Below are 27,870 nucleotides of genomic sequence, written 5' to 3' on the forward strand. Positions count from 1 at the left end.
CATATCTATACATACCTATACACACACACACACACACACACACACACACACTCAAACCACTGTTGCTTTTGGTTAACAGGTAGTTAGTCGTCCATGAGTTAACCTGATACAAGTAGTAGACAATTTCTCAATTTTCCTGAATATATTACTCCAGGGTGGATTTTGATTATAATGAGAATTCACAGTTGGAAATACCTAAGAACCATGTTCTTAGAAAATCAGCTATCCTTATACACACATAATTAGAGGAGTGTTGATTTTGGTATGTGTTTAAGAATTATAATGCATACCTGCATAGCAATCCTCTTCAATGACGCATGCTTCTGGACCTCAGCAATGTCCCCAACCGCCAAGCCAATCTGTGGGATTACAAAAGATCGATGATAGCATAGCCATCATGCACTTAAGGTTGGCCTTACTTTCCACTCCAGCTTCAATAACTAAATACCATAAGCTAAATGGCACATAAGCAGCTGCACATCATGGACCAAATGGTATCTGTGCAATGAGACTTTGTTCTTCACATTTCTGGGCCAGGTGGTCTAACTGTGGCTTTCTATGGTGCGTTTGCTTCATGTCCCTGGGATGCCTGTTCTTTTCTGAAGGAGATGGAGGAGAGGTCGAGAGGGGAGGGGAGGAAAGAGACTGGGAGAGCAGAGGGAAGGGAACAGCAGTCAGGATGTGAGATACAAAAGAAAAGCTTTTAAAAAGGAAAGAAAAAACATCGGAGTCTGCAAGTCAAAAATGATGGTAGAAGATTCGATGCTGTATACGGTGTCTTCTGTATAGTCTCAAGGAATAGCAGGTACTAAACAGTAACAAGCTTCCACATACCTTTTCATAAAGGTATGAATCCTGCTCATGTGTATACTGTCCTTATGGTAGAGTTACTATTTAGTATCTTGCCAATTAAACATTTAAATGGTGGCAAGATTTCTCTGACAAAGTGGAATCATAGCATAAGATGAGGTGACAGTACCAGCTGCACACTAAAGTGATGTGGATGGAGCCATTTATTTGGGAATGGAATCAGCCCAGAAGACTCAACATGTGTAATGAATTTTGAAAGATCAGAAAGAGTTGGCCCATGGTGGGAGGAGGTTCTAGGAAAAAGGAAAAGCCTGTACATGAGTTCCTGAGGCAGGAAGGGAAGGCAAAATGGTTCCATAGAAGATGGAAGCTAAGATCAAGATGACAGTGACCAAAGATAATGTAGAGATTAAAGCCCCCAATACAGATGGTTCTGGACGTCTAAAGGCTTCTTTCTAAATAGTCATGAGAATGAACTTAACACGTCCACTTTCAAAGTGATTACCTTTTAATTAGCTATTATGTGGTTCATTGTAAGAATTTGGCAGAGAAATGAGATAGCACACTCCTCCATTTACTGCTGTGATAAAGATCAAATCTTGAGATGTAGGCCAGTTAGAGGAGGAGGTGAGGGTAAGAAGGGGCGAAGGCAGGGAGGCAGTAACTAAGAAACCCTCCATGACTTGGATGCCATTCCTCTGGACAAGGAAACCGGAAGCTATTAAACCTTATCTTTGTAAGCTTGTTGCCTTCTGTCCTTTCTCTCAGTAGCAGAAAGCCAACTAATACACCACAAATAGAGAACGAAGGGGTTAAGAATCCTTATCATTACTAAATGTTCAAGTAATTAATGGAATAAGTCAAGACGTATCACCTACCAGTAAGTTCATGAGAACAATTGGGACAAACATTGTGAAGGCAATAAGCTGCCCAAAGGTCAGGACTGGGTATGCCAACTCATTTCTAAACAATGGTTCTAGGAAGGCATCTCGATAATTGATGTCTCCTAGCATCATACTGAATGTCTGGATTAAGGAAAGCAATGGGGTGCTGAAGGCATCCTGAAAAAAGAAGGAAACAACAACAGGAAATGAAAATTGCATGGCATAAAAAGGGACTTCCTGGTGGTCAAATTATGCTAAGAATTTAATTCACACATGCAGCTCCTGAGGTGCAGTCATGAGAAATATTAATGAACTACTATCATGAAAAGTAAACAAGAAAAATTTCATACTTAAAATATAAACATTTGATAGAGAAAAATCTAACAGATATATAAGATAAAAGTTATTCAAATACAGTTATCAATTTACTAGGCCATTAAGATTTAAGTATAAATATGTAATTTCAATATTATTAGCAATAAAATAAGCTAGAAATGCAAATATCTCACTTGGAAATTCAGGAGAACATAAAAGCTGAGGCCAAAAGCCAGTAGGAGGAAGATAAACACTCCGGTCGATCTCAGCAATGTTTTAAAAATCACCTCCAACATAACAATGAAAATTCCACAGTTCTCAAACCTGCAAAAGTAAACATTTTAAAAACAGTTGCTCAGTGTATAGAGTAAGTCAGATAGGAGGGTTAGTAGATGAGATCACTGAAGCCAGTCATTCTGAAATAAGAAACAGATGCAAATTTGTGCATAACCAGGGGTTTTATTTAATCTGTTTGTTTTCTTCCTCCTCCTCATCTTCTTCCTCCCCCTCTTCTTCTTCCCCCTCTTCTTCTTCTTCCTCCTCTTTTTCTTCTTGATTTTTCTTCTTCCCCTTCTTCCTCTTCTTCCTTTCCTCCTCTTCCTCTTCTTTTTCTTCTTCTTCTCTCCTTCCTCTTTTTCCTCTCCTCCTCTTCCTCCTCCTCTTCCTGTCCTCCTCTTCTTCCCCTTCTGTTTTAAGACAAGGTCTCTCTGTGTAACCCTGAATAGAGTGTTTCTTCTGTACTAATACCACCTCTCACTGTTTTATCAGTTGACCAAGGGGATATAAGTTTACTATAAGTGGTAAAGAGAAACCATCACAAACCCAACTTTTAAAAAAATGATACCAGTTATTTCATAAAGAGATTAGGGACAGAAATTCTCTGATGGATCAAGTAGAGATTGAATAAAGGAGCTTACATTTGCAGAAGCCCAGAGGACAGGGCACAATTTATACTCATCCCTCCTTGTGACCCACCTGTAGCATAATACACTGTGAAATGTTTGGATAGACAAGTGCTACCTCTGTCCTCTAGCTTGTACTTTTCTTTTGTATAGGGGACTTTTGGGATAGCATTTGAAATGTAAATGAAGAAAATATCTAATGAATAAAAAAAAGAAGAAATCACAACATGTAAAACAATATCCACTACCTAATATACACATGAATCAAAACATTGGCTTGTACTTTGTAAATATATGTGTCAATAAAAAATTACAAATTTTTGAAAATCTGAAAGAAAATTTAGCAATGTTCCCAAAGGGAAGAGAAAAATAGAAAGCTCACTGCTAGAGCCTGGCATGATTCTGTATTCCTCCTGGTCACTGCTTTTCACACACTTATGCCCTCTCTCTCCAAGGGTTCACATCTCCATCAGCAAGACTGTACTATTAACAAGTAATGCAGATTAAAGTGGGGTAAGCATTTCCCTCCAACCCAACCTATTTGTCAACTTATTAGCTGAAACCATCAGTACATTCCCAGTGCTCTCAGTACTGAAGTTTCTTCTTTAATGCAAGGCAGATCATGCCATTTACTTCTTGTTATTATAAACACATGTAAAGAGGACATTTAACTCAACACCAGCAACTGTTAGGATGTGAACTTAGCCCATTTTTCCCTCTCTTGAATTATTTACTATTTTTTTTAAACATGCCCTGCATTTCTATGACTTTTATTTACTTAATATAAGTGTTTTAACCCAAAGTGAATGCTCATTAAACAGTGTCAGGTGAAACAAAAGTAGTTGATGCTTTTATTGCCATTCCTACACACATTTGGTCTGGGTTTGTTGATGAAGGCAGATTTGGCATGAAGGCCACCATGGCCATGGCTGGAAACTCTTTTATGGTTATACTGATGATGGTTATCTGCAGCTGGTGCCTAGTGGGTAGAAATTAAAGGTGCTGCTAACTACACAACATGTTGTTGCATTTGCAAATTGCGCCCTCTGTACACTTACACATACCACAAATAATTAATGGGTCCCCAATTGAGGAGTTAAAACTTCAGTCTACACATTGAATTTCAGAGCCCTCTACCCTTCAGCATTACGATATTAGAATATATCTAAAACAATTGGGAACAGTGAAAAACATGTTAGAAATTTGTTACAAATTTCCCTCACCTATAATAGTTCTTTCTTTGATATTAAAAGGCTTAAAGAATGTAAACATCATCCAAACTGGTCTTACCTTTGAAGATACAGTAGGAAGTTCATCCAGTAGAAGAATATCGCTATTGCTCCACATTGCCACTGCATATACGCTGGGATGTTGAGGAACAAGGGCAACACGAAGATGATACTAGTTGTATAGATAACCCATTCCAGAGCATTGTTGTAATCCAGGAAGTAATTCCTTTTCTGGATAGAGAAGGAAGGAGAATGACCACATGGAGAAATCTGACATCTATGGAATGTAAAATGCTACCTGGTTTTGTTGTTGGTTTGTTTAATTGTTTGGTCAGTTGGTTGGTTGATTAGTTATATAACCAGGTTAGCTGGTTTTCCATATACGGGGTACATTTCCTCTTTAGGAAACTTCTAAAGAACTGTGTACTGCTTTCATAATTTCTGAGATCTTTCTGCCTCTAAGGACACACATTTTAGGTATGGCATTAAGAGCAAGTCCCTAGATAAAAATGGTAGAGACCTGTGCTGAGAGTTAACTGGGGAGCACAAGGCTGTGCTTTGTAGAATGTTCTAGAAAGTAAATGTTCCATCTTTAGACCATTAAATATAAACCAGATGAAGTACAATCAACTCTAACAGAAGATTTACATAGTGTTATAATTTTTAGGCTATCATTTGCAATGTTCAGTAAAGAGAATGAGAGAAGATAAGAGATAATGTGCCCTAAAATATTTAAGGTAAAACAACAATGTAACTTAACTCTCAGGATTGTGACAATTTACTGAAAAAAAATACACATATTTGTAATCTATAATAGTAAATGAATACAATTTTTTATTAATACTATTAGTCTCTAATACAAATATCCATGTGCTTACATTATATAATAATGCAAAAGTTTTAAAATGTAATGCTATAAAAGATATTATTTATTAAAAAATTAAAAATGTACAAAAAGTATAAATTTAAATTCTAAACTATAACACAGAAATAATGGCTTTCTCTTATTTGCCAATAAAAATTTTTGGATACTTTATAAATTCTGAGATTTAATCTTCACCTAACTCACTATCTTAAAAATAAGAATAAAGTACAGAAAAAAAGTCATGAAAAATTTCCAAGACATGTGTGTGGCACATACAGATAATTCCAGCATTCCAGAGGTGATGGCAAAAAGATCATGAGCTCAAGACCAGATTTAGCCAGAGTAAGATCCTCCCATCTCAAACAACATTTCCAAATTTTATAACAATTTGACTTTTCCTCAATAAAAAGAAAGGCCATTCATCTCATGGCAACAATTTGAAGACAGACCCATTTTAAAGGGGATCTGAATATACTCTGTAAAAATGTTTGTATTTCAAAATTGAAATTGAATTTATAGTATTACAATGAAAACTGATGATAAGCAAAATATCTTAAACATTGTAAGAGCAAACACAGTGAAGGCGTTCATAAGAATCACTGTGGACAGACAAACAGACAAAACTCCCTGGAAGCAGTAATGGTGGGCAACACTTTCTCACATGCTTCAACTAGGCAGGGATCTTACCAAAAATTATGTGACTTTTACATTTTGAAGTTTCTATATTAGTCAAGCTGTGTGAATTTAGCATGAGAAAACCATTTCAAATAATCATTTGCTAATTAATGCTCTCGTATTAAAATAGTTATAACTAAAATACAAATGGAATTGTATACCTGTTGGAAAATTTGGATCACTTCTTTGCAATATCCAAATATACTTGATAAAAAAACTAGAATCATACATATTTTTATTGGAAATGAATTCTGCAACAAAATGTATGAGACAGAGGGGTTATGAGAGTTTTAAGTGTAGACGACAATTATTTGCATCATAATTTCCTACTAGTAAATTTTGTTTGGCTCTCATTTCATTTCTATCCATTGTCTACAGTTATATTAAAGTGAAAGTTATTGTCATGGAAACACCCATCTCTTTTAGTAGAAATGACATTCTAATTTCTTAACACTTCAATCATTGTATGGTCAAACAATGCAAAGTGAGCTATAAAGGAACACAGATCTGAACACCTACACACATTTTTTTTAATTGTGATTAAGTAAATAGGTCGTAAAAGTGACTGTTTTATGGTTTTCATTGCATGTACTTCTTGTGTATGTACATCATGTGTACTTGTGTATGTGTACACATGAATGTGGCATGTACTTACATATTTAGTGTGTATTTGGGTGTGTGCACACATACATGTATGCACTCATGTCTCGTCATTAAGGTGGAATTTGAAGGACACCTTGAAGAAGTGGGTTCTCACTCTTATTTGGGTTCTAGGTATTGAGCTTAGGCCATCAGGTTTAGTGATGCATGCGTTTTACCCACTAATCCATCTCACAGCCTCCCTCCCCCATTTGCTATTTTAAAAACTCTACATCTTAACTACCCTTTACATTATGAAGTGTATGATTCTTATCATTAAACACATTCACATCTTTACATCACCATCAATGCTACCTATTTCCAAAATTTCCCCATTATTTCATTTTTAAAAGCCTGAACTCATGAAACACCTCTTCCTGTTTCTCCTTCCCTGCATTCCTCACAATGAAAAACTCATACAATTCCAGAAAAGCTGTAAAATCTCACATTAGAATTTTAGCTAGATGTCATTCTTTTGCAAACTCTCTTATTGACCATTTGTTAATATTTGTTCTCATCCCAAGGCAGATTTTAGAAGAAATGTGTACATATATAAGATATATTCATAATAATCAAAGTCCTGTTATTATAAGCTTGTTATTTCTGAGGAGAAACAATTTTTACAATTCTTAATTTTAAAGACTGAAGTTTTAAAATACCAGAGTGTCTATTCTTTCCTCATGAGTACTACTAGTTCCATTGATTATTCCAGTAGAATTGAAGGCCATTCCAGGCTGTATTTTGACAACAAGAAGGGTCATGGGTATGAGACCAAGACAATAAGATCCTAGGTTCATCATATGGGCTCTGAATCCATAGGCACACCTACAAAGAAATGAGAAAAAAACCACAACTGAACCATATCAAATAAAAATATTTAAAAGACATCTATGGAAAAGTAGCAACAATATATTTCCAGATGTCTATTCTATAATTTGCATTTTATAACCAAAGTTCTTGTAATTCACCGTCTCCTTTTTCAGAGATGGGATCTCAGTTGCTGAGCAAACAATAATGTAAGTGTCAGCAACTCATGGACAGTCTTCCATCCACGTGCCCTGGCTACAAGTTGAGGCTATCCATACTACATGCCTGTTAATTACCTCACTGCTCACTAAACTTCATGACCCAGGATGTTGGTTTGCATCTCAGACAGTAATCCCTTCCTACCCCTCCACATTTCAAATCTATTCTTGTCAAAATAACCTCGATGACTTTCAATGACAAAATTTGCCTTTGATGCTTATTCTTCTAAAACATGATAATAAAATATAAAAATAACAAACTACCACTGCAATAAAATTATGTAAAAGGCTTTTGGTCAAGTTTATGGTAACGTCAAATTAAAGAGAAGGGCTGGTACCCACCATTTCATGAGTAAGTACTCCCTACACACAGGGTGGTTGAGGAGTTCTATGCGGTTATGTTGGACCATGACCTGAAAATGAATAAAACGCCATCAAAACAAAATGATGTCAAACAACTGAGGATGGACTTAGTCTTTTGTTTTGAATTTACAACATTATTATATTATGAATGCATCATTTACTTATTTTAGAAATTTTGACATGTGACTGTAGGGTGGCAACCCCTTCACTTACTTTTTGTTTTGTCTTCCTGCTGGAGGTAGGTAGAGTCTATAAGTTCCCTCTCCTTACTCTCATCTAAGGTCCCTCCCTTTGAGTCCTGGGAATCACTCACTTCCCCAGTCTATGGTGCATTCTGAGGGGGGGGGGGGTCCCCCAGTCACATCTCTGATCCATAATTGTTCCTGTCTAAAAGAATTACAGGGATGGAAATGGAGAGGAGCCTGAGGAATAGAAGGTCCAGTGACAGGCCCAAGGTGAGATCCAGCTCAAGGGGAGGTCCCAAGGCCTGACACTATTACTGAGGCTATGGAGCACTCACAAAAAGGGACCTAGCATGACTGCCCTCTGAAAGACCCAGCAAGCAGCTGAAAGAGTCAGATGCAGATATTTACACCCAACCAATGGAGAGAAACAGCTGACCCCTAGTTGAATTAGGGAAAAGCTGTGAGAAGCTGAGGAGAAGTGTGATCCTGTAGGAGGACCAGTAGTCTCAATCTGAACCCTGAGATCTCTCAAACACTGGACCACCAAACAGACAGCATACACCAGCTGATATGAGGCCCCCAACACACATACATTAAAGGAATTCCGGATCTGTGTTCATTCAGAGATGATGTACCTAACCCTCAAGAGACTAGAGACCCCAGGGAGTTTAGAGGTAGTGCGGGGGATGGGGACATCCACATGGAGACCAGGTAGGGTGGGGAGGAAATGTGGGATGTGGAACAGATGGAGGGTGGAGGGAGGCAGGGAATAGAATATGGAGTAGAAAAATAAATTAAAAATAAAATTAAAAAAAGAAAATTTGAGACTTTTAAAATATAAAACAAGATGTTTTATTTTTACAAAAATAAAAACTCAAAAACAGGAGGGAAGGAAGGAAGGAAGCAGAGATAGAAAGAGACAGACTAAATTAAATGGTTGCATCTATACAAAAATGATTCCTTTTCTGTCTACCTCTCCATCTTTCCATCTCTGCCCCAATAATATGGCTTAATCTTGTTGATCTTATACAGGGTTATAGAACAAATAGACACTCTAGGTCAATTGGCAAAAGTTTAACTTCATTCTGCCACTGAAGAAATTAAGCCTTATCTTTCTAGAGGAATTTCTTCAGTAGGGCACATACAAGCAGTTATAATAATGTGGACATTATAAGCTTTCTAGGTTGTTATTAATAATATTAGTATCTATTTTTTAATTACATTTTAATTATCACAGAAATATGTAATGAGAAATTACTGAGATAGAGGGGACAGAAGAGTTCCCCACATCCTCTTTCATTCACAAAAATCACGGCTATCATAATGCAGAGACCAAACTGTCTTGGTAAGCAATGGAGACCCTAGTGAGGAGGCTACTGCATACCAGATGAATATGTTAACCTAGAAAGACTATTCTCCAGAGAAGATGAATTCTAGAAAATCTAAAGTGAAAAATACAGGCTTGGACAACATGGCAGATATGGAAATTGAGCTATAAAAATGTCTCCCCAGAACACTTCCATTTCCATCAAGCATGTTATATCCAAGCAATTCAGAGCTCGACTGGAAACACATCTGTCAATGCAAACTTACATTGAGGATTGTAAGAGGCTCATATACCACATCCTGGGTAGGTGCTACTTTTTTGGTCATGGATAATGGGCATTGGAGATACTTGAAATTATACTCAATCTGTGGAAGACATAAATTTAAAGTATTAGTCTAATAAAGAATTCTTTGTAAAATTGTTCTTGAGATAGGTTTATTTATTTATTTATTTATTTATTTATTTATTTATGATGCATGGATGTTTTGCCTGCATTTTTGTCTGCAAACCAAATGTGTGCACGGTGCCCACAAATTTCAGAAGACTACACTGAATCCACTTGAACTGGAGTTACAGACAATTGTGAGCCACCATGACGGTACTGAGAATCAACTTTGTGTTTTCTGAAAGAGCAGCAGTGATTGTAAGCAATGAGCCATCTGTCTAATCCTCTGTCACTTCTTCATGATAAATCAAATATGCAAGTTTAATTTTCTGCTGAAAGTTTACTGGCATAACTATGGGTAATTTCAAATGGAGAAAAGGGTATTAAGTTAGAACATGTAAATTACAAAAATAAATATATTGGAAAGATATTCTTTCATATTTTTACAGTTCATAGCCATGAATAAAATTCAATTATTTGGTTTAGGCCCACGTGTATAAAAATCACCCAAAATCTAATGGGGTCTAGTTTCATAATCCTGAGAAAAAAAATCATTGCTCATCATGCTGTCCTCTCTGATCCTGGAAGGACAGGATGTACGTACAACAGGAACTGGACCACTGAACATCACCTCCATAGGACAGGAATTATTTTAGAGATTCATCATTCACATAAAACCTAAGTAAATGTAAACACTAGAAATAGCACTAAATATTGGTGGTAAAAGAAACTAAAGATTTAGGGGAAACTCTTACAAATTAATAATGCAATATGAAGCCAATACTCACTAACTACTGTAGATTATAGAAATATAGTAGCACCATTTTCATATTTTCAAGGAATTTTTATAAAATAAATTTTAGGGTATCAAAATAAGCTTACATGGTAGTCTTGACAGGACTTGTCTTCTGTGGAAGGTATCATGCAGAAATCTAAAAGAACCTTTGAGAAAGAAAACCCAGCTGAATATTGGGGCAGCAGACTGTATATGAGAAAGGAGTTTATTTCACATTTAAAATAATATACAAGCATTCCCCTGCTTTCCTTTGCTTCATGATCCTTCTCCAGGAATAACAAGGAATTGGGCATTTTCTTCTAACTGCTACCCTAGGAGAGGCCATGGCAAATTAGTACCATGAATTTTCTTCCTGTCAATAATATTGTTCATCTAGGTTGTATGTTTGTCTGGAGTGCAGGAGACTCACAATCATGTTCTGCATTGCTCATCAAGCCATAAGCTGTTATCTTCATGTCTGAATAGATAGATATATTAAAAATATCTTCCTAGTACAAATAAAGCAATCCCATAAGAATGGCAATATATGACAACTGCCAATTAACATTAGAGCTGAGTGTGCAAGAAGAAGAAATTGGGTGTGCCACATGGGATAGACACATAGAAGCAACTGGTATTCAACATGGTTATCCCTACTTTCTGAGGAGGCAGTCTAGGATTTTTGATTTATATAGAAATTCAAGCACCTGTATCCTTAAGGAAGGTATCTTGAATGTACATGTTAGAAAAAATGTGAAGAGCATTCATTCAGCTATCAAATACCACTGTGTATCTGTCCTAAATTTGATTTGAAGCAGAACTTCTATTTACCACATTTTATTATATGTATTACATGTAATAATTGTTAGGATTCTTTTGTCAAAGCAGGTCCTGATTGAACATTTGTTGGCTAATTTCCCCCATTTAGACACTATAAACTTAGAAACTATTACTAAGAGGGTAAGTACACCAACAACACTTTATGCCAAGCACAAACCCATGGACACTTGGGCTTACTTTCATGCACTCGGGGAGGTATTCTACCATCTCCATGATTGGACATCGATTGCTTGGAGAATTATGAGTGAAAACTTGAAGACACTCATCCCATCTGTATAGAATATGTAAGAGAAGCACAATGATTAATCACTGCTTGGCATTGCTGGTCAAACTGGAGATTATACACATCTAGTGGAAGCCACGCTTCAATTCATCCTTAAAGCATCATGCTCTCATTTTTGCAGTGGTGCCATTTGAACCAAGGTCAATTCATCCATATGACGCAGGTCTACTAATGGCGATTAGGAATGTGGGTGAGCTCCAGAATGGCTGTTATATTTACTGCTCCACCTCTTTCTTTAACTGTCTTTTAAAGAAGGCAGTCCTCACACTTCTTTCTCACCTGAAATTATGATGTGGTAAGTACATTCAGAGAGGAACTGTGTTAGGTAGAAAAAGTTCTGTTCACATACAAGAGTTAGCAGCTTATGCTGCATCTATATTTAACACGTATATATGTAGCTATTGAGTTGAATTTTAAAATAGCATGTGTTGAATACAGTAGTGAGTGCTGATCCTGCCATAACGTTTCAATGAGTCTGTTTCTTCAACATTGGCTAAAGAGATGGAATTTGAAGGTACTCATGAATCCAAAGAGAAGTTAAATCTTTAACAAGAAGCATAAACAAAGATGAGCTCATTGATCTCTAATATAGCATCTGCAGGATGAGTCTGATGCCACTACCACCAATCCATATAATTTATAAGTAGAATTCATGTAGAATATCTGCATTATTGTCAGAAATGATGTCCAAGCACCTTGGTTCACTGGTAGTTGAAAGGAAATGAATTTCTTGAGACACTATATGCTTCAAATGTAGGCTAGATTTACTTGAATATGAAAATTAGTCAACTTTGTGTCCCTCAGTGGGTGACACAGGGGTTGTCTAAATATGTATCTGTGGTGCTATTGAGAAGTTTTGTTTGAGGGGTGGATAAAATCACTGTCTACCCTCATCATCCAAACTTTTCAGTGGGGCTCAGTAGTTAAGAACAGAGGTTGCTTTTCCAGAGAGTTTGGGTTTAATTTTCAGCACCCACATGGTGGCTCCCTACCATCCACACCTCCAGTTTTCAAGGCTAGGAGCCTCTTTTGACCTCTTTAGGCAGCAGGCACACATGTGATACATATTCACACATGCAGAAAAAAAAAACATTAAAATAAATAAATCTTTTGAAAAACAAGAGTAAATGCCATAGAAAATAGCTTACAAATATACATTCATAAAAGGTCAGAGGTTGTTAAGGTATCTTTCATTAAATGGAAGTAGTAACCTTAGTTATACTTTCTATATTGTTATTATTTATATCTCTCTCATTCATTAACTTATTTATTATTTTTGTGTTTGTGTGGAGGAGGGTGCGCTACACTGTGCATGTTAGATTAGAGGATAACTTGTGGGAGTCAGTCCTCTCCTTCTATTACATAAGTTCACAGGACCAACTCCAGTAGTCAGGCTTGGTACCTGATGAGCTAGCTCACAAGCTTTAGGCTATCTTCTAGTTTTGGAATTTGTGCTGGCAAGACCACGTCAGGCAAGTCCAAGAAAGCAGACCAGAGTTTGCTTTGGCAGGAACCTTGCCAATTCTTTCATGTACCTAGAACCCAGTATTCTCATAAAGGGCTAACCATGCAGTATTGGGCTGTCAGGTTAAAGTTTGTAGAAATGAAGACAGGGTAAAGCAATGTTCCCATGTCAGCAATACCTGAACAGCAGGCATTTGTGTAATGCAGATATAAAGCTGAGGCATGTCCTTTTCTTCTCACCTGCTCTCAGACTAGGGATGCACCATGTTATCACAGGACACAGGGCACAGGAAGACAGGAATACATACCTTTTATTTCTGATGGTTGTGAGAACCACTTCCTTGCGCTTATTGTGCAGGGCAATATGCAGAAAGGAAGCTTGCTTCTTGTTCAGGAGGATGTCAGCATTGTAGCTCAAAAGCATTGCAACAGCCTTGGCATGGCCTTCCCGTGCTGCAAAGTGGAGTGCTGTGTTCTTTTAAACAAAACAAGACATACAATATGGGGTGAGAGTAGTAATCATCCTTTGGCTGTTTTGTTGTATTGTTTCATAGCTGAATTTCTGAAAGGAATGATTAATGAAGCTAACTACTTAATAGCAAAGTATATCAGGCTAAACCTCATGTTAAAAATGAAGCTTTTCTATAATAGGTTTATCATCGGGGGGGGGGGGGAGGAGACTCTGTGTGTGTGTGTGTGTGTGTGTGTGTGTGTGTGTGTGTGTGTGTGTTTCAAGGGCCTGTGTTTCTTTGTATTGCTCTGTGTTGCTTTTAGGACAAGATGCCTTCACATGGACAAATGAGAAGTTCTTGAAGTGAGGCCTTTATTGAAAGCCGAGAAGGACATGCTTCTGGGGACCTAGCACCTATTAGAACTGTGGATCCCAGACTTAGGAGTTCTAAAGGCACATTACAAAGTCGGAAACTGCTATAAGGGTTCTGGTTTGTCATTTCCCCATATAAACATGTCTTTAAAAATAGAAACAGAAACCATGATGGCCTATCTCAATTATTTCTTGAGGAAATGTACATTTTAGTGCTCTCTAAAAAAATAAGAAGTAATGGTAATTTTAATTATTATCTTGACACAACCCAGAAGAGCATTTATATTGGTCAACTGTCTAGTTCAGGTTCATCTGTGGGCATGTCTGTGGGAAATTGTTCTGATTATTGAGTTGTAGAAGGACTCAACCCATTGTAGGAGTGAGTAACATCATTCCTTCATCAGGGGCTCATGAACTAGAAAAGACATGAAGCCATATGGGAGCAAGAAAGCCAGGATCCATTTATTTCCTTCTGTTCTTGGCTATGTGTGGGATACAACTAACTGTTCTAAGCTTCTGTCTTGATTCCATTCAGTGACTGGCTGTAACGTGGGATTGTAAACCTGAGAAACCCCTTTCTGTATGTTGTCAGAATACTTTATCACAGCAACAGAAATGAAACTAGAACAGAAATTAGTACCAGAGTAGAGTTGCTGTGATGAACCTGATTTCATGACTTTTTATGGCTTTGAATTCTTTTGTTGGAGGATTGCCAAGGGAACTTTAGGTTTTGTTATGGAACTTTAGATTGGAAAGCAATTGAATACTCAGAGCTTAATGGGAATTCTTGTGGCATGGGAACTTAAAAGATATGAATGCTTAAGTGGCATCCAAATAGTGGAGGCCCATTCATGAATCAAGGAGAAACAGTTTATTGATAACAGGGATAGGGGTCATTTGAATAATATTTTGGCTAAGACTCTGTGTTGATCATGCTGTGGCTGAAGAAGGAGCTGAGATTAGTAACAGGTTAGCGGTACTGAAGTGAAGCCATCTGTCCTTTCTTAGGACAATAGGAAAAGATTTCCTTAGGGTAATACAATTGTGGTCCAGGGGTATGGGCTACATCTTTCAGCAGAACTTGACAATGAAGACATTGTCTGTCGGGATATAGGTTTTAAAGACATGAAAAACAAAAGTGGGGGGATCATGGAGTGTGATTGAGGCTTGATACTTTGTCATAGGTTGGGAGTCCCTTAGGAGACATTGAACAGCCCTTGGTACAGGTGAACACTCTGCTGCAATGGAGACATTCCAATACTGTAGAATATCCACTGAGGATAGTTGCAGGTGCAAAGCAAGGCTAGTCCAAGCCTAGGAAGGAAGCTGTATGTTGAGGATGGACAAGCTGGAGAGGTAAGGATGCCCTCAGAAGCGCAGAAGATAGCAAGCCTCGGATGTTAGACAGTGAGATAACAAGATTTGATTTACACTGGTGGGTTTTGGTTTCACTTATATGTCATGATCCAGTTCTTCTCTGTCTTATTTAGGGTTATTATCGCTAGGATGAAACACTATGACTAAAGCAACTTGGAAAAGAAAGGGTTTCCTTGATTTTAGCTTCCATATTATTGTTCATCATCAAAGAAAGTCAGGACAGGATCACAAGCAACATAGGAACCAGAAAGCAGAAATCATGGAGGAATGATGCTTTCTAGCTTGTGCATCACGGCTTGCTCAGTCTGGTTTCTTATCGAAGCCAGGACCACCATTCCAGAGATGGCACCAACTACAATGAGATTGGGCCCTCGCCATCAATCACTAATTTAGAAAATGCCCTACAGCAGGATCTGATGGGGGCATCTTCTCAATTAAGGTTCTCTTCTTTCAGATTGTGATAGCTTGTGTCAAGTTGACATAAAACTAGCCAGCACATTTCCCTTTGGAATAAGAACGCTTAACTATGTAATTTTATTTTACAGAAGCCCATGTCTAAGAGACTTTAGACTTTTAAAGAGACTTTGGATGTTTAAAGAATTGGCTTTTTAAGGACTGGGACCTTTTAAAATGGATTATATTTCATACATAATATAAACCTGAGTACTAGTAAGTGAGGACAGAATGTATATAGTTTACACATGATGCAGCTATCTGTATGTCAAGGTGACTAAAGGAGAACTATGATGGTTTTTATTGTCAACTTCCCATGAACTAGAGTCAACCCATGAGCAAAGCCTCCATTAAGAAGTCTGATAGATCTGATCAGCCAGTGGGTGTGCCTAGGGGGCATTGTTTTGATTATTAATTGCCTCTTCCCACTATAGGCTAGAGGCTAGAACAATCTCACTGAACAGAGAGCAAGCAGCAAGGGTTCATTCATTTGGCTCTTATTTGTGGATAAGCCCATCAGTGATAGGCTGTAAGCTAGAATTGTGAGTCAGATAAAGTCCTCCCTCCCCTAAGTTACTTATCAGAGTGTTTTATAGAAGTAAAACTAGAATAATGCCCAATAAATGACACTAAAGACATTCCTTTTAAATCACTATGTTTTGTGTCCAGTGCCTACCTTTCAGGATGCTCAGCTGTGATTTCTTTATTTTTCTGGGTTCATAAGAAGAGATAAAAATAATAGTCTTTGGCAGCTATGATACACTACTTTCAATGTACACAGATCCCTCACTCTCCAATTTCTATTCCCTTTTACTTATTCCTCTCATAGACTAGTTTTTAAAATTTCGGCAAAAGTCTGAGAGCAGATCAAGGAATGAAAATACTGTGAAAAAGACTTCTTTACAATTCTGCATGTTTACTCTATGCCAAGATTCTGATTTGGTCAAAGAAATTCAGTACCTACCCCTTCTTCATCTAGTCGGTCTGTGCATTTCAAGTTAGTATCAAGAATGACCTTCATGGTCTGAGTGTACCCACCCATGGAGGCGTGATGCAAAGCAGTCCAGCCATTGTGGTCACTGTTAAAGAGGTAAGAGAAGACATGCAAATACACTTACAGGTCAAATGTGGAAGGTGACACCACTGAGCTCAGTGTAGCTTATGCTGATGGCAAAGCATGAGATGAAACAACCCAATGTTTAATACAGATTTATAATATAGGAGGCAGTTTCAAGCATAGTAGCTGCCACTCACTTACTTGTAATTGTGATTCACATGTATACTTTAGTGAAGTGTAAAGGATATAAGAATATCATCAAACTCTTGAGGTTGGGGGAAAGTATGTGTTCTGTATATGATTTTTCAAAGCCTCAATGGGTTCATAAATACAGTTTTCAATCATGTTTCCCTGAGCATTGTATCAGAAAGGTTTCCATAAGATTTTCATTATCTTTACGGTCAATAGTGATTACGGTTGTAAGGTAGTTAATATTGTTTCTAAGCATTTAGGTCTACACCCTGTTGTGTTATCAAAGTTGCTTATTCTTATTCACAGAAATTAAAGCTACAAATATAGTGAAAGCTTGTCATATTGGTGATACTTGACCAAATACAATATAGAAAATATTTCACACAATTAATTTTGGTACTCATAAGGTTACTTCAGTAATGCTGTAATTAAGGACCAGCTATGGAGCTGGGTCTCCATGTGTCCCTTTTACAGGCCTGATGTTCTGTGCCCATTAGAAGCAGGAATAAATTGGGCAAAGCCTTCAGTTCAAGGCTGTCACTCATGCACTGCTATTAGTGCTTTGATGAAGACACTGGCTCGTGGTCTTAATCCTGAAGATTCACTAGCTCCCCAACACTTTGCGAAGCTTGAAGATATTGAGCCTAAGTGTCTCTAGGCTTTCTTTCCCTTTTATAAGGATGATATTCAGTTACTGCACAGATTTCATTATGTGTCATATTTCAACTTGGTTTTGTTAACCATGTTAACTTTCCTTAAGTACTTGAGTTCAGTTGCACTAAGTACAAGAGTACTTACGTTCCAGGCAGCTGGAATGTTTCCATTGCTACTTCTTTGTATCCCACATCAATTAGACTAAAGGGAAAACTATTTGTGTTTTGTGGTTTTGTGTTTGTATGTGTGCAAATGTATACATACATGAACTCACACATACAAATATACCTCTGTATTTCCACAAGAAGATGAACAAAAGTCATAGAATACAAAGAAATATTTCAAAGGTTCTTAAAAATACTCTTGCTACCGCCACTTACTCTGCAGCAGCAAGGTCAGTGAACTTACGCTTAACTTGCCATTCGAGAATTATACTTAATTCCATGTTAGAGGTTGAGAAATTATGTGTGTTTTGAAAATAAAATGAGATAGATTTTGTACCATCATTTAAAATATTACAGAATAGTTTAAAATGCCCAAATTTAAGATATACACAATTCCATGAACTCATGCCTCACCTGAGAAATAAGGCCCCTTTCTTCAGAAGGAGTTGAACGACTTTATCATGCCCATTTTTTGCTGCCAGGTGGAGAGGGGTCATCCCATGGAGATCCCCTTCATTCAAAAGCCTCGTATCACTTATGTCTTGCAGAAGTCTCTGACATGTATTGATGCGCCCATAACTTGAAAAGGTCAGGTTCATATGTGTGAGATAAATACAAAACAGAAACAAACACGCTCAAATATTGGGAGTCTGGTCCTCACCTGGCTGCAAAATGCAGGGGCGACTTCTTATCTTTACTTTTGCTATGAATGGACACATTGAAGCCAAGGAGGTTATTTACAGAGACAGGAACCCCCTGCCTACAGGCATAATGGAGAGGTGTGCATCCGTCATTGTCTTCATCCATCACCAGCTCTTTGATGTGTTGCATCTGTGAGAAAAGGAGTCTTTTAATACAACTGCATCAGTGTGGTAGGGTATATTTCATACTGTTCTGTAGCATAGCATTTTCCAATCTAGTGCAGACAAATATGAAAATAATCTAAAAACAGATAGAGGAAAACCCATAGGGATGAGGTCTCATGTTTCGTCCCCATATCACGTGAGAGATCCTGCAAGCAGGAGGAGCAGCCAAGGCAGCATTTGACATGTCCTCCCTTCTGCTCCTCTCTTCCTTGTTTCCACAAACAACACTTCAGCACCTATGCTTTAGGCTAAGCCAAACAAAACAGATGGGGGTCTTGAAAGTGGATTTACTTAATTTTTAAAATAGATTAAATAAGAATATGAAAGGCAAACCAGGAGGTCAATCCATGTTATAAAACATTTACTTTTGTTTAAAAAAACATAAGCCCATGTGCATTTTGATTCTGTATTAAACACAATAACAGGATGAAAATGTACTTATTATAAGAAATAACACCTTCACATTTCAGATGTACTTAATAGGTAGGCAATAAATATTAGCTGGCTCATTAGCCATGATGCTGTTGTCAGTCAGTCAAGGTGTTGGGCAGTTTTCCTAACTCATGGTGAAACACTAGTAATTCACCTTGAGGCTTGTCTTCTCCATTTACAAAGAATTCTCCAAGTGAAACAGTGAAGGAAAATGACTGATTATCAATGAGCCCTAGTTATAGATGCGAGAACAAAATGCCTGTAACTTTAAAAAGTCAGTCTGAATTATCATCAACTAATTATCATCATCCCCACCTCTAGGTGCAAATAAAGTATATTTCTGTTAAAGCAGTATATAAGAATTCTAAAATGAGCTCTCATAATATAAGTGACAACGAAACCAGCTTATTCTTATTGAATATGACTTAGTTTACAATTCATGGGCATAGAATACCTGCATAAACTCAGGCCGCAAATTTCTTAGTCCATAAGGCTGCTGCACAGTCAAATGCAAAAAGTTACGTCCAAGATGATCTTTTATGTCTACTTTGGCACCTGAAAAAAAGCACAATAGAAAAATAAAATCTGCTCATGGGTTTATAACATGGTCTTTGGTGATCCTTCCCAAATCTTTACCTTACAGTCAACTATAGTTAGGTGGAAAAAATGGACATTTTTAAAATGAGTTTACTTTACTCTGTGTGTGTGTGACAGAGAGAGAGAGAGAGACAGAGACAGAGAGAGACAGAGAGACAGAGAGACAGAGAGACAGAGAGACAGAGAGAGAGAGCGAGAGAGACAGAGAGAGAGACTGTGATGCTTTATATTTCTAAGTGAATCCTCAAGTTTTAAACATAAAATGAACAAAGAGCATGCCCTTTTGTCCCCATGGCACCAGGCTAGCCTGAAATGGAGACAGTGTTGCATCTACACACATGTCTACTATGACAGAAAGCTCCTAACATCTTCAGCCAGCTCCTGGTGTTTACCAGCTGCCTTATACATGTGATATGTTATTGCTATGAATTATCTTTCAATATTTTTTTACTGGACTGACATTATTAAAAAATCCTTTATTAACCTTTGTGTGCACAGAGTATGTCCCAGTGCCTGACATGAGATAGCGGGTTAACATGATTATCTGAGCAGATGGGTCTGCTTCTGAGCGGTACCTTTACAGAGGAGCAAATTCACAATGTTCCAGGATGCAGAAGCTGTTGCTAAAATAAGTGGAGAGCGTCCTTCAGAATCAGTGCTGTTGATGTCTGCTCCCTAAAACAAAGCAAGTCACTTGGCGGGGAGAACGGGACTACAGAAAGCAGCAGCTGACTTTGCAATGCCTAACTAGAATACAATGTCCATTACTCCAGCACTCAATCTCAACTAATCATGGAATTACATGACATTTCTATAAAATTCAAATACCATTAGATATCAAGATACTCTCTCATAAATTCAACAATAAAATTATTTCCCCATATTAACTTCTTGATTAACATCTGTCAATAGATCAATTACTAACCAAGTCCTTAGAACAAAACGTTTTTATCTAAACATTATTTTAGTTCTCACCATAAGAAATTATTATATTAATGCCTCTAATTTTGATTTTTTCCACATTTAGTGCTATATAATTTTTAAAGCATTAATAAGAAATCATCTACTTAAAATGCCTACAGTATTTGAAATATATAAAATGAGACAACTGAATTGAAATTATGGAGATGAGGGTTTAACCGAACATCATGTGAAAATTCACATTAAAAATGCTTTTTATTTGTATGTGTGTATGTTAAGGGACTATATTCCACAAGATAAGAAATAAAGAACCTTTAAAATTTCCAAGGGTTAAATTCTCTATTTTAGGTAGATTAGTAGAAATTGCATAAACTTTGAGTCAGACATCTTCCTTTGCTCTTGTAGAGCATGACTTTGAGTAGCAGCAACAGCTTCATGGGAGGATGATGGCAATGGGTGAGGGTCATCTATGACGCCCCCAACAGCCCATCCACAAGAAAGCGCACATGGCACAAACACATGGCATCTGGTGAAGCTCTTCCATATACTTTTGTGTAAATGTCACAATTTCAGTAGCTCCAACACAGGAATTGCTAAATACTCTGAATGGAGCTTTGTGGCTTGTCCATGTTGTGCGAACTAACAAACCCGCCAGCACACAACCATTCTTGTACAGGCTTGGGAAAATGCCAGTCAAAAGCTAGTCAAGTCTGCTTCTCTAATGAAGAAGATCTCGGGCTTTTATTGGAAGCAAATCATAAACATATCTTTTGACCTCACTGTTTTTCATGGCTTAAAAGATGATGCTGTGGTAGTAGGGATAAAAACTTATTTTGGAAGATGAAAGAAACATAGGTAGCCTGACTACATCTGTCAAAGACATTTACCAGTGTCGATAAAGCATTAGTAGATTTGTCTATACCCACAGTCCTAAGAGGATCCTACCATAGGCCCCCAAAGGAGCTTTCTTTTCAATAAACCCATAATTTCTAAGCACAAAGCACATTGATAAGGATATAAAAATATTTACTCCAGTTCTTCTAATGTCATAGACTGGCTACTGAGCATCCACAGGAACGACACTCTCTTGCAAGTGTGATAATCAGCTTTCTGGAAGCTTTGGCTGCCAAACAACTGCCTGGAATTTCTTTGTACTACCTTATTAACAAGTCCTTAACTCTCACCTCACATTCTTTTTTATGTAAATTGTAATTAATAAGCAAAATTGTATGGCTATGATTTAGAATAACATTTCAAAATTGAATCATATTTATTTGAGTCTGAGACTAAGATTAAAATAATTTTAATTTCCACAAATATTTCTATTACATTTTAAATAGATATGTTAACCGAGAACTTGTGGTTTACTTAAAAATAAAACACCCATACTATAATATATAATGTTTCCAAGTGTACTGTAAGTACTAGTTTAAGAAAACTAGAATAATTACCACTGATATTAGGTATTCTGCCAGGTCATGGTGATCAAATAACGAGGCTCTGAGAGAGAGAGAGAGTGAGAGAGAGAGAGAATATGAATTAAGATTTTATTCAAATAAGTATGAAAACCAAAGATGCTGTATTCAGAAACTGGACACAGAATAGTAAAATGTTATATCAAAGAATTCAGGCTCTGAGTAGGATATTTTTAAATATAATAAAAAATCAGGAAAAATACAATACAACACAAAATCACTTTGTCATGTTTGAATAAGCCCACTCTTTCCTATAAAATCATCATTCTGAAGTGAGTAGCAACATCTGCCTTTAATGGAGAACTGGTGGGCCGTCAACTACTCTCGACTTTTGTATATACATAAATTTCAGAACATCCTTTTGAGTGTCAGAGAAAGTTCACTAAAAAACAACATGGAGGCCCGATTTTCCTAACATAATTGCTTCTTAGCCATATTAAAATTCTAAAAGTATGTTAGGAGAAGCCACTGGATGTCAAAATTAACTCAATCAAAGAATTCTAAAGAATGCCCTACCTCACCCAGTGATTCTAATAGGATGTGGACTGGTAACCCGCCTGGGTGTTCCCAAGCTCCTGAATGACTGGCTCAATGGATCATTGACTTCTGTAAAGTTCCATTTACTGTCTTATTTTCATTCCTCGGGTCTTTACAGATTCTAGCTGAGCCATAACATTGTGATTAATTCTCTTTTGACCTTTGTCCTTTTTGTGTTTGGCTTCAAGCCTGACTTATCTGAAAGTCCTATCACTGTGGCAGCTTGCTTTGGTTTTAATTACATGATACATTTTTCCAACCTTGCCACTTTTGTTTCTATGTATCTTCACTAGTGGAGTGTGATGTTTCTGTTGCTGAATCTTGTCTTATGATTCATCCTGTTGATGTCATTTGGCTGGTGGCTTTGATCTATAAATCAAGATTTTCCCCTGTTAGGTATGGTTTTCCACCTGACATTTTGTTAACTATCCAACAGTTTGTATGTTTTTAGAAAATTTCCAGCTTTCATTTATTAACTTTTGGGGGTCCTTTGGCTTTCAGTTCTGTGTGATTATTATCTTTCATGTGCAGGTTTTATATATAAATATCTCTTTCATGATAATAGCTATAATTTAAGCACTGCAAACATATTCCCTATAGGTCTCTTGAAGAATTCTTTCAATTTCTGATCATTTAAGAAGTATGATTCAACCATACAGCCTTTACTATCATAATGTCTGACTTCTTTTCCAGCAATATATACTTAGCATGTAAGCTACTTACCTGTGAAGCAGGGTCTCCTGATTGCCATCAACTGCATTCACAATATCACTACTTCCGGTATAGGATGAGATCATGAGCTTAACGATGTCAGTGGCTCCCTGGGTTGCAGCAAAATGGAGGGCCATGCATTTGGCATTCTATAAAGAGTGTTGACGTCAGCATTAGTGCTTAAATCCCAACTTACGGATTTAACACATATAAATTAATCAGTGAGTTTATTCTTTCCAGATCTAGGGTTGTCAAAGCTAGCGACGAACTGTATTGTTTGATCTGCTAAAAAACCTTGAGGTTGAAGACCTGTCTAGCAGGGGAACTCCCTAGCAACCCGAGTGCCCTTAGCATACACTTCTATCATTATCATTTGAATTCTATTCTTTGCTCAAGGAGGATGAATCTCTTTCATTGCTGAATCAGCTGAATGAGAGGAGTTCATATGAGCAAGGTCATTTCTATTTCAAACAATATGGAATCAATAGGAAGAAGTTTCATGGGATTAATAACCAATAAGCAACTTCTGCTTTCTTCTGAAAGAAGAAAGTGGCTGACCTAGACCACTACAGGGAAAAGTTCTACAAGTCTTTGCTTCTCATTAGGTCAGGACCCAGGTTCAGTCAAAACTCTTATATACATATCACTAGAAGTAAGTTAGGTGAGCCTTAGTTAAAACATACAAGTCTTAGGCTAAAACTACCACCCAAGACATTCATGATTGGGCTTTAGTGTCTTGGCTGGGAATATGAATGCTGTTGTCTTTGTGCTTAGGCCTTACTATAGCTCATGGCAGCTGAGTGGGATATACTCACTATCCACCTACTTTGCCACTTGCTCTTGAATATTGAAATTTATACTTATATTTATATTTATTAGAGAATATTTTCTTCCACAAGGACAAGGGAGCAACATTCATTTGTGCTATGTGCATTTCCAGTCTGACCACAGGACATTTGAGAAATAATGTGTGGAAGTTCTCACATCAGAGACCGCATGGATGGAACACTTGCCTCCATCATGTCGATGTGTGCACCGTTGTCCAGGCACATCTTAATCATGTCCAAGTCTCCGCTTTGAACTGCTAGGTGGAGAGGGCTGGCTTTCTTGTGATTCACAAAATTAATGTGAGTCTCCCTGCTGTAGCCGTTCTTTTCACCTTTAGAAGAATGTACCATTTAAGGTTAAAATAAATGGATTTGTAAAGGGAAAGGACATGTAGAATTATGTGAAGGCCCATGTATAAATTCTACTATTTTTCAAATGAAGGTTATTTAAAGTTTTCTTAACCATAAACAATGTAGAAAGCACCAACTCACCATATGCTAAGATTAATTCCATGCATTTTTTGGCACCTGAAAATGCTGCCTGGTGCACAGGGTAGTCTCCCCACTTATTTGATTTACACAGCTTAGCTCCTTTTTCTAACTGGAGAAAAAGTAGAGAAAATCAGTAAAATAAATTAAGTGATCAACATGGACCAGAATATTGTGTCTTTAGCAGGCCATCCCAACTTCCAGAGCATATGGGGAAACGTGCAGAAGGCTCTGTGGGACATGCAGTCTAGGCAAGAAGTAACTTCAGAATTGGGCTAAGACAATGGGGACATTACATCTTATAAAGATGAAGATATTCCATGATACAAAAGATATCTACCTCAATCCCCAACCAAAATCAACACATCTTCTTCAATTTCACATGAAATATTTAAATTTAAAACTAGGCTATTTGAGTCATATAAATATTTTCAATTTTACAATAGCTGCTTACAGCTAGCACAAGTACCAAGTGTAATAAATGAGAACAATTTAGAAACCATCACTTCTAGTAAAGTCTTAAGGGCTATGACCCACCATATTAAAATTTCAGAGACTAGAATACTCTGACAGTCCTTCACTTCCTACAGTGTTTTATTGTCCTAAGTTGTTAATGCCCAATATTCATATAAAGCAAAACATTAATACATATTTACATATATAACCATCAGGAAAGTTTTCCATATGCTTTTATTTCCGAAGAGCAGGCAAGCAGTGCAAAAACATTTGAAAACGAACTATTTGATGAAATTACAGAAGTGCCCTTTCAAGAACAGAAGCCATCCCTGAGACAAGTACCTCCTTGGTGCATCACACCTGGGTGACTTTCCAGAGAGATGGCTGCTTTCTGACCTGTGACTTAACACAGCTAGGCAATACAGGACTCTCCCATAACAATATCAATCTTGGAAATGGAAATGAAGTGTTTCTGTCCATTTTTTATCTTTGGCCACTTGAAAGCTCAGAATCAAATGGCTTAATTATATTTTTTTAAATTTGATGTGTATGGGTGCTTTATCTGCATGCATGTCTGTGAACCATGTGTGTGCCTGGTGTGCACAGAGACCAGAAAAGGGCATTAGATCTCCTGGGATTACAGATGAGTGTAATCTACTATGTGAGTGGGAGGCAAACCTGGGTCCTCTGGAAGAACAGTGAGTACTCTTAGCCACTGAGCTGTCTCTTCAGCTCCAGGATCAAATGGTTTTGGTGTCATACAGGTTGTTATGTTTTGGTTTTATACTCTAAGCTGAATGCTGGACTAATCTTAATCCCTGCCTATATTTTTTTTTCTTGTGTCTTCTTTCATGCTCATTTTTACTCTTCTGTATACAATCTAGGGTCCACATTGGATCCTAGAAGTATATCCATGTAAGTTCGTTCGACCTATTTTCTCTATTCCATGTTTTGTTTACATGACAATTTGTGTCCAATTCACAAAAAGAAAGCAACAGAATGTGATGATTCACAAACCAAAATTTGCAAAGCTTCACTGTTGTCTTTGGCACACGTGGACATCAAAGCCGTGTTCCCATTCTCTCCTTCTAAATTGATGTTAGTGGCCTTGTGCTCAGTCAACACCTATACAAAATGAAGAAATCATTTTATAAAAGCGAATCTACTGATTTTCAAACAGCAACATGTCTCTCAGGAGACTTGGTTGCCAAACATCATTTCTGACTCATCTTTTCCAATTCCTTTTCCATAAAAGATGTTATAAAATTTTATACACAGTAGCTATCAAATAAATTAATAATTTTCATGCTCACAATTAGTACAACTTTGAATTGTATATTAGGATATAGAATCACAATGGTAGATAATAATTTCCCCAAAAGGGCAGTCAGTACTCTCAAGGATTTACATTAGCTGAGGTCGTCAGAAATAAATGTATGGAGACATTCCTTATATGTGGATTCAGGGAAGGGATCGAGATAGGAAAGATGTGAGAAAAGGAAGAGAGAAAGAGAGGAAGGGGAAATGACTTCTTTATCTCTAGTTAGGCAGAAAGCCAGTGAGAACCCTATTCTCTTTAGCAGAGAAGCTGGGTTTATGTAGACTTGCCTTCAGTATAAATTAACTTAAACTTGGTTTAGAATTGAAGAAATTAGTATTCTGATTAAATGTCAATTAATCATTCTCATGAAGTTTAAGTAAAAGTCTGGTACCAGTTACTACCAGCTCATTATTGGCTAAGTCTACTGTCTGTCAAGTAGGGTTAAGTCTCACATAAAAGTCAACTTTTGTGAGTACTGAGATTAGGCCACCCTTTCCCATGCCCCAAGCTACTCCACATTAGGTGAAATAGTGATCTCTCACACAATTGCTTCCTTTGAGTGTCTCATCTTTACAAGTAGTATTTTCTCCCTTTTGAGAGAAAAGGATGACCATAGCCTTGATCAGACCTGTTGACTTCTCTATCTGTTTGGCACCACCCACCCATCACAGACTGAAAAATTACTTATTCCTGGGAATAGAAAGGAAGCTGATCTTATCAAGGTGAATTGAGACTATAGGGGTACACAGGGGTATTAACTATATTAGGGAAGGACTTATCAGATGCCCCAGACCAAGAAGAGAATCTAGTTCCCTTCCATGGACCTCACACGATGATGGGCACTTAACCCTGGACTGACATGGCCACACAACAATGGAGCACCTGATACGTGTGTGTGTATCAAGGACTGAGAAGCAGAGGATTTCTAACCATCTCTAAAGCTTCAGCATGGCTTGGCCCTCGTTGATGCCGCGTGCCTGACTTTATGGATGCCCACCCTTTCACCCATCTGGATCTCATCTGAACTTGACATTTCCTGGACTAAGATTCTGCCTTTCACCTGGCAGTTTCACAAACTCTAGCTCAGCAACAGTTTCCTCCTAACGCTGGCCTGGTTCATTGTCTTATTAATACAGATTCTCTCTGTGTGTCTGCCTCTGTCTTCCTATCCCTCTCTTTATAGACACATATAACACACATTTTAGAAACATCTTGAGGTTTGCTGCCACCTCTTTAACTTGTATTCATTGCATAATATATAATAATAATAACATGAACATATAAACATAGTTATTACATACTGTATAATAGAGTTAAAATTTTAATTAAGATTGGAATAAAAGAACTGACTTTCTTCTCAGCCAGTAGGTAAAGTCATGTGGTATACTGCTTTCTTCTTGTGATAATACTATGATTAATATCAATATGAGTCTTTCTTTCTCAGCACTGGTAAATGAACCTAGTATCTCATGCTTGCAGGACATGTACAGCCACCAAGTCATTTCTTCTTCATTATTTGTTGATTTATTGTCACTGTTGATTCAGGGTCTCA

General features: G+C 37.3%; 1 protein-coding gene across 2 annotated transcripts in view; it reads right to left on the reverse strand.

Moving 5' to 3' along the window:
• Trpa1 (transient receptor potential cation channel, subfamily A, member 1) overlaps positions 1–27,870 on the reverse strand; it is a 46,219-nt gene that overhangs the window by 7,265 nt on the left and 11,084 nt on the right. The window contains exons 4-24 of one of the 2 annotated variants that reach the window (NM_177781.5): positions 26,015–26,122; positions 24,545–24,653; positions 24,239–24,384; positions 23,238–23,374; positions 21,954–22,002; positions 20,157–20,256; positions 19,439–19,539; positions 18,348–18,517; positions 18,101–18,265; positions 16,584–16,698; positions 13,275–13,441; positions 11,397–11,490; positions 10,487–10,546; positions 9,486–9,584; positions 7,687–7,757; positions 6,979–7,144; positions 5,842–5,931; positions 4,202–4,371; positions 2,204–2,333; positions 1,689–1,871; positions 291–359 (exon numbers count right to left, since the gene is read on the reverse strand). In NM_177781.5, coding sequence (NP_808449.1) covers positions 291–359; positions 1,689–1,871; positions 2,204–2,333; positions 4,202–4,371; positions 5,842–5,931; positions 6,979–7,144; positions 7,687–7,757; positions 9,486–9,584; positions 10,487–10,546; positions 11,397–11,490; positions 13,275–13,441; positions 16,584–16,698; positions 18,101–18,265; positions 18,348–18,517; positions 19,439–19,539; positions 20,157–20,256; positions 21,954–22,002; positions 23,238–23,374; positions 24,239–24,384; positions 24,545–24,653; positions 26,015–26,122 — 2,499 coding nt within the window. The remainder of the gene's footprint in view (positions 1–290; positions 360–1,688; positions 1,872–2,203; positions 2,334–4,201; positions 4,372–5,841; positions 5,932–6,978; positions 7,145–7,686; positions 7,758–9,485; positions 9,585–10,486; positions 10,547–11,396; positions 11,491–13,274; positions 13,442–16,583; positions 16,699–18,100; positions 18,266–18,347; positions 18,518–19,438; positions 19,540–20,156; positions 20,257–21,953; positions 22,003–23,237; positions 23,375–24,238; positions 24,385–24,544; positions 24,654–26,014; positions 26,123–27,870) is intronic. The other variant, NM_001348288.1, reaches the window with a different exon arrangement.

Source organism: Mus musculus, chromosome 1 (genome assembly GCF_000001635.26).
Source record: "Mus musculus strain C57BL/6J chromosome 1, GRCm38.p6 C57BL/6J".
Taxonomy (NCBI): Eukaryota; Metazoa; Chordata; class Mammalia; order Rodentia; family Muridae; genus Mus; species Mus musculus.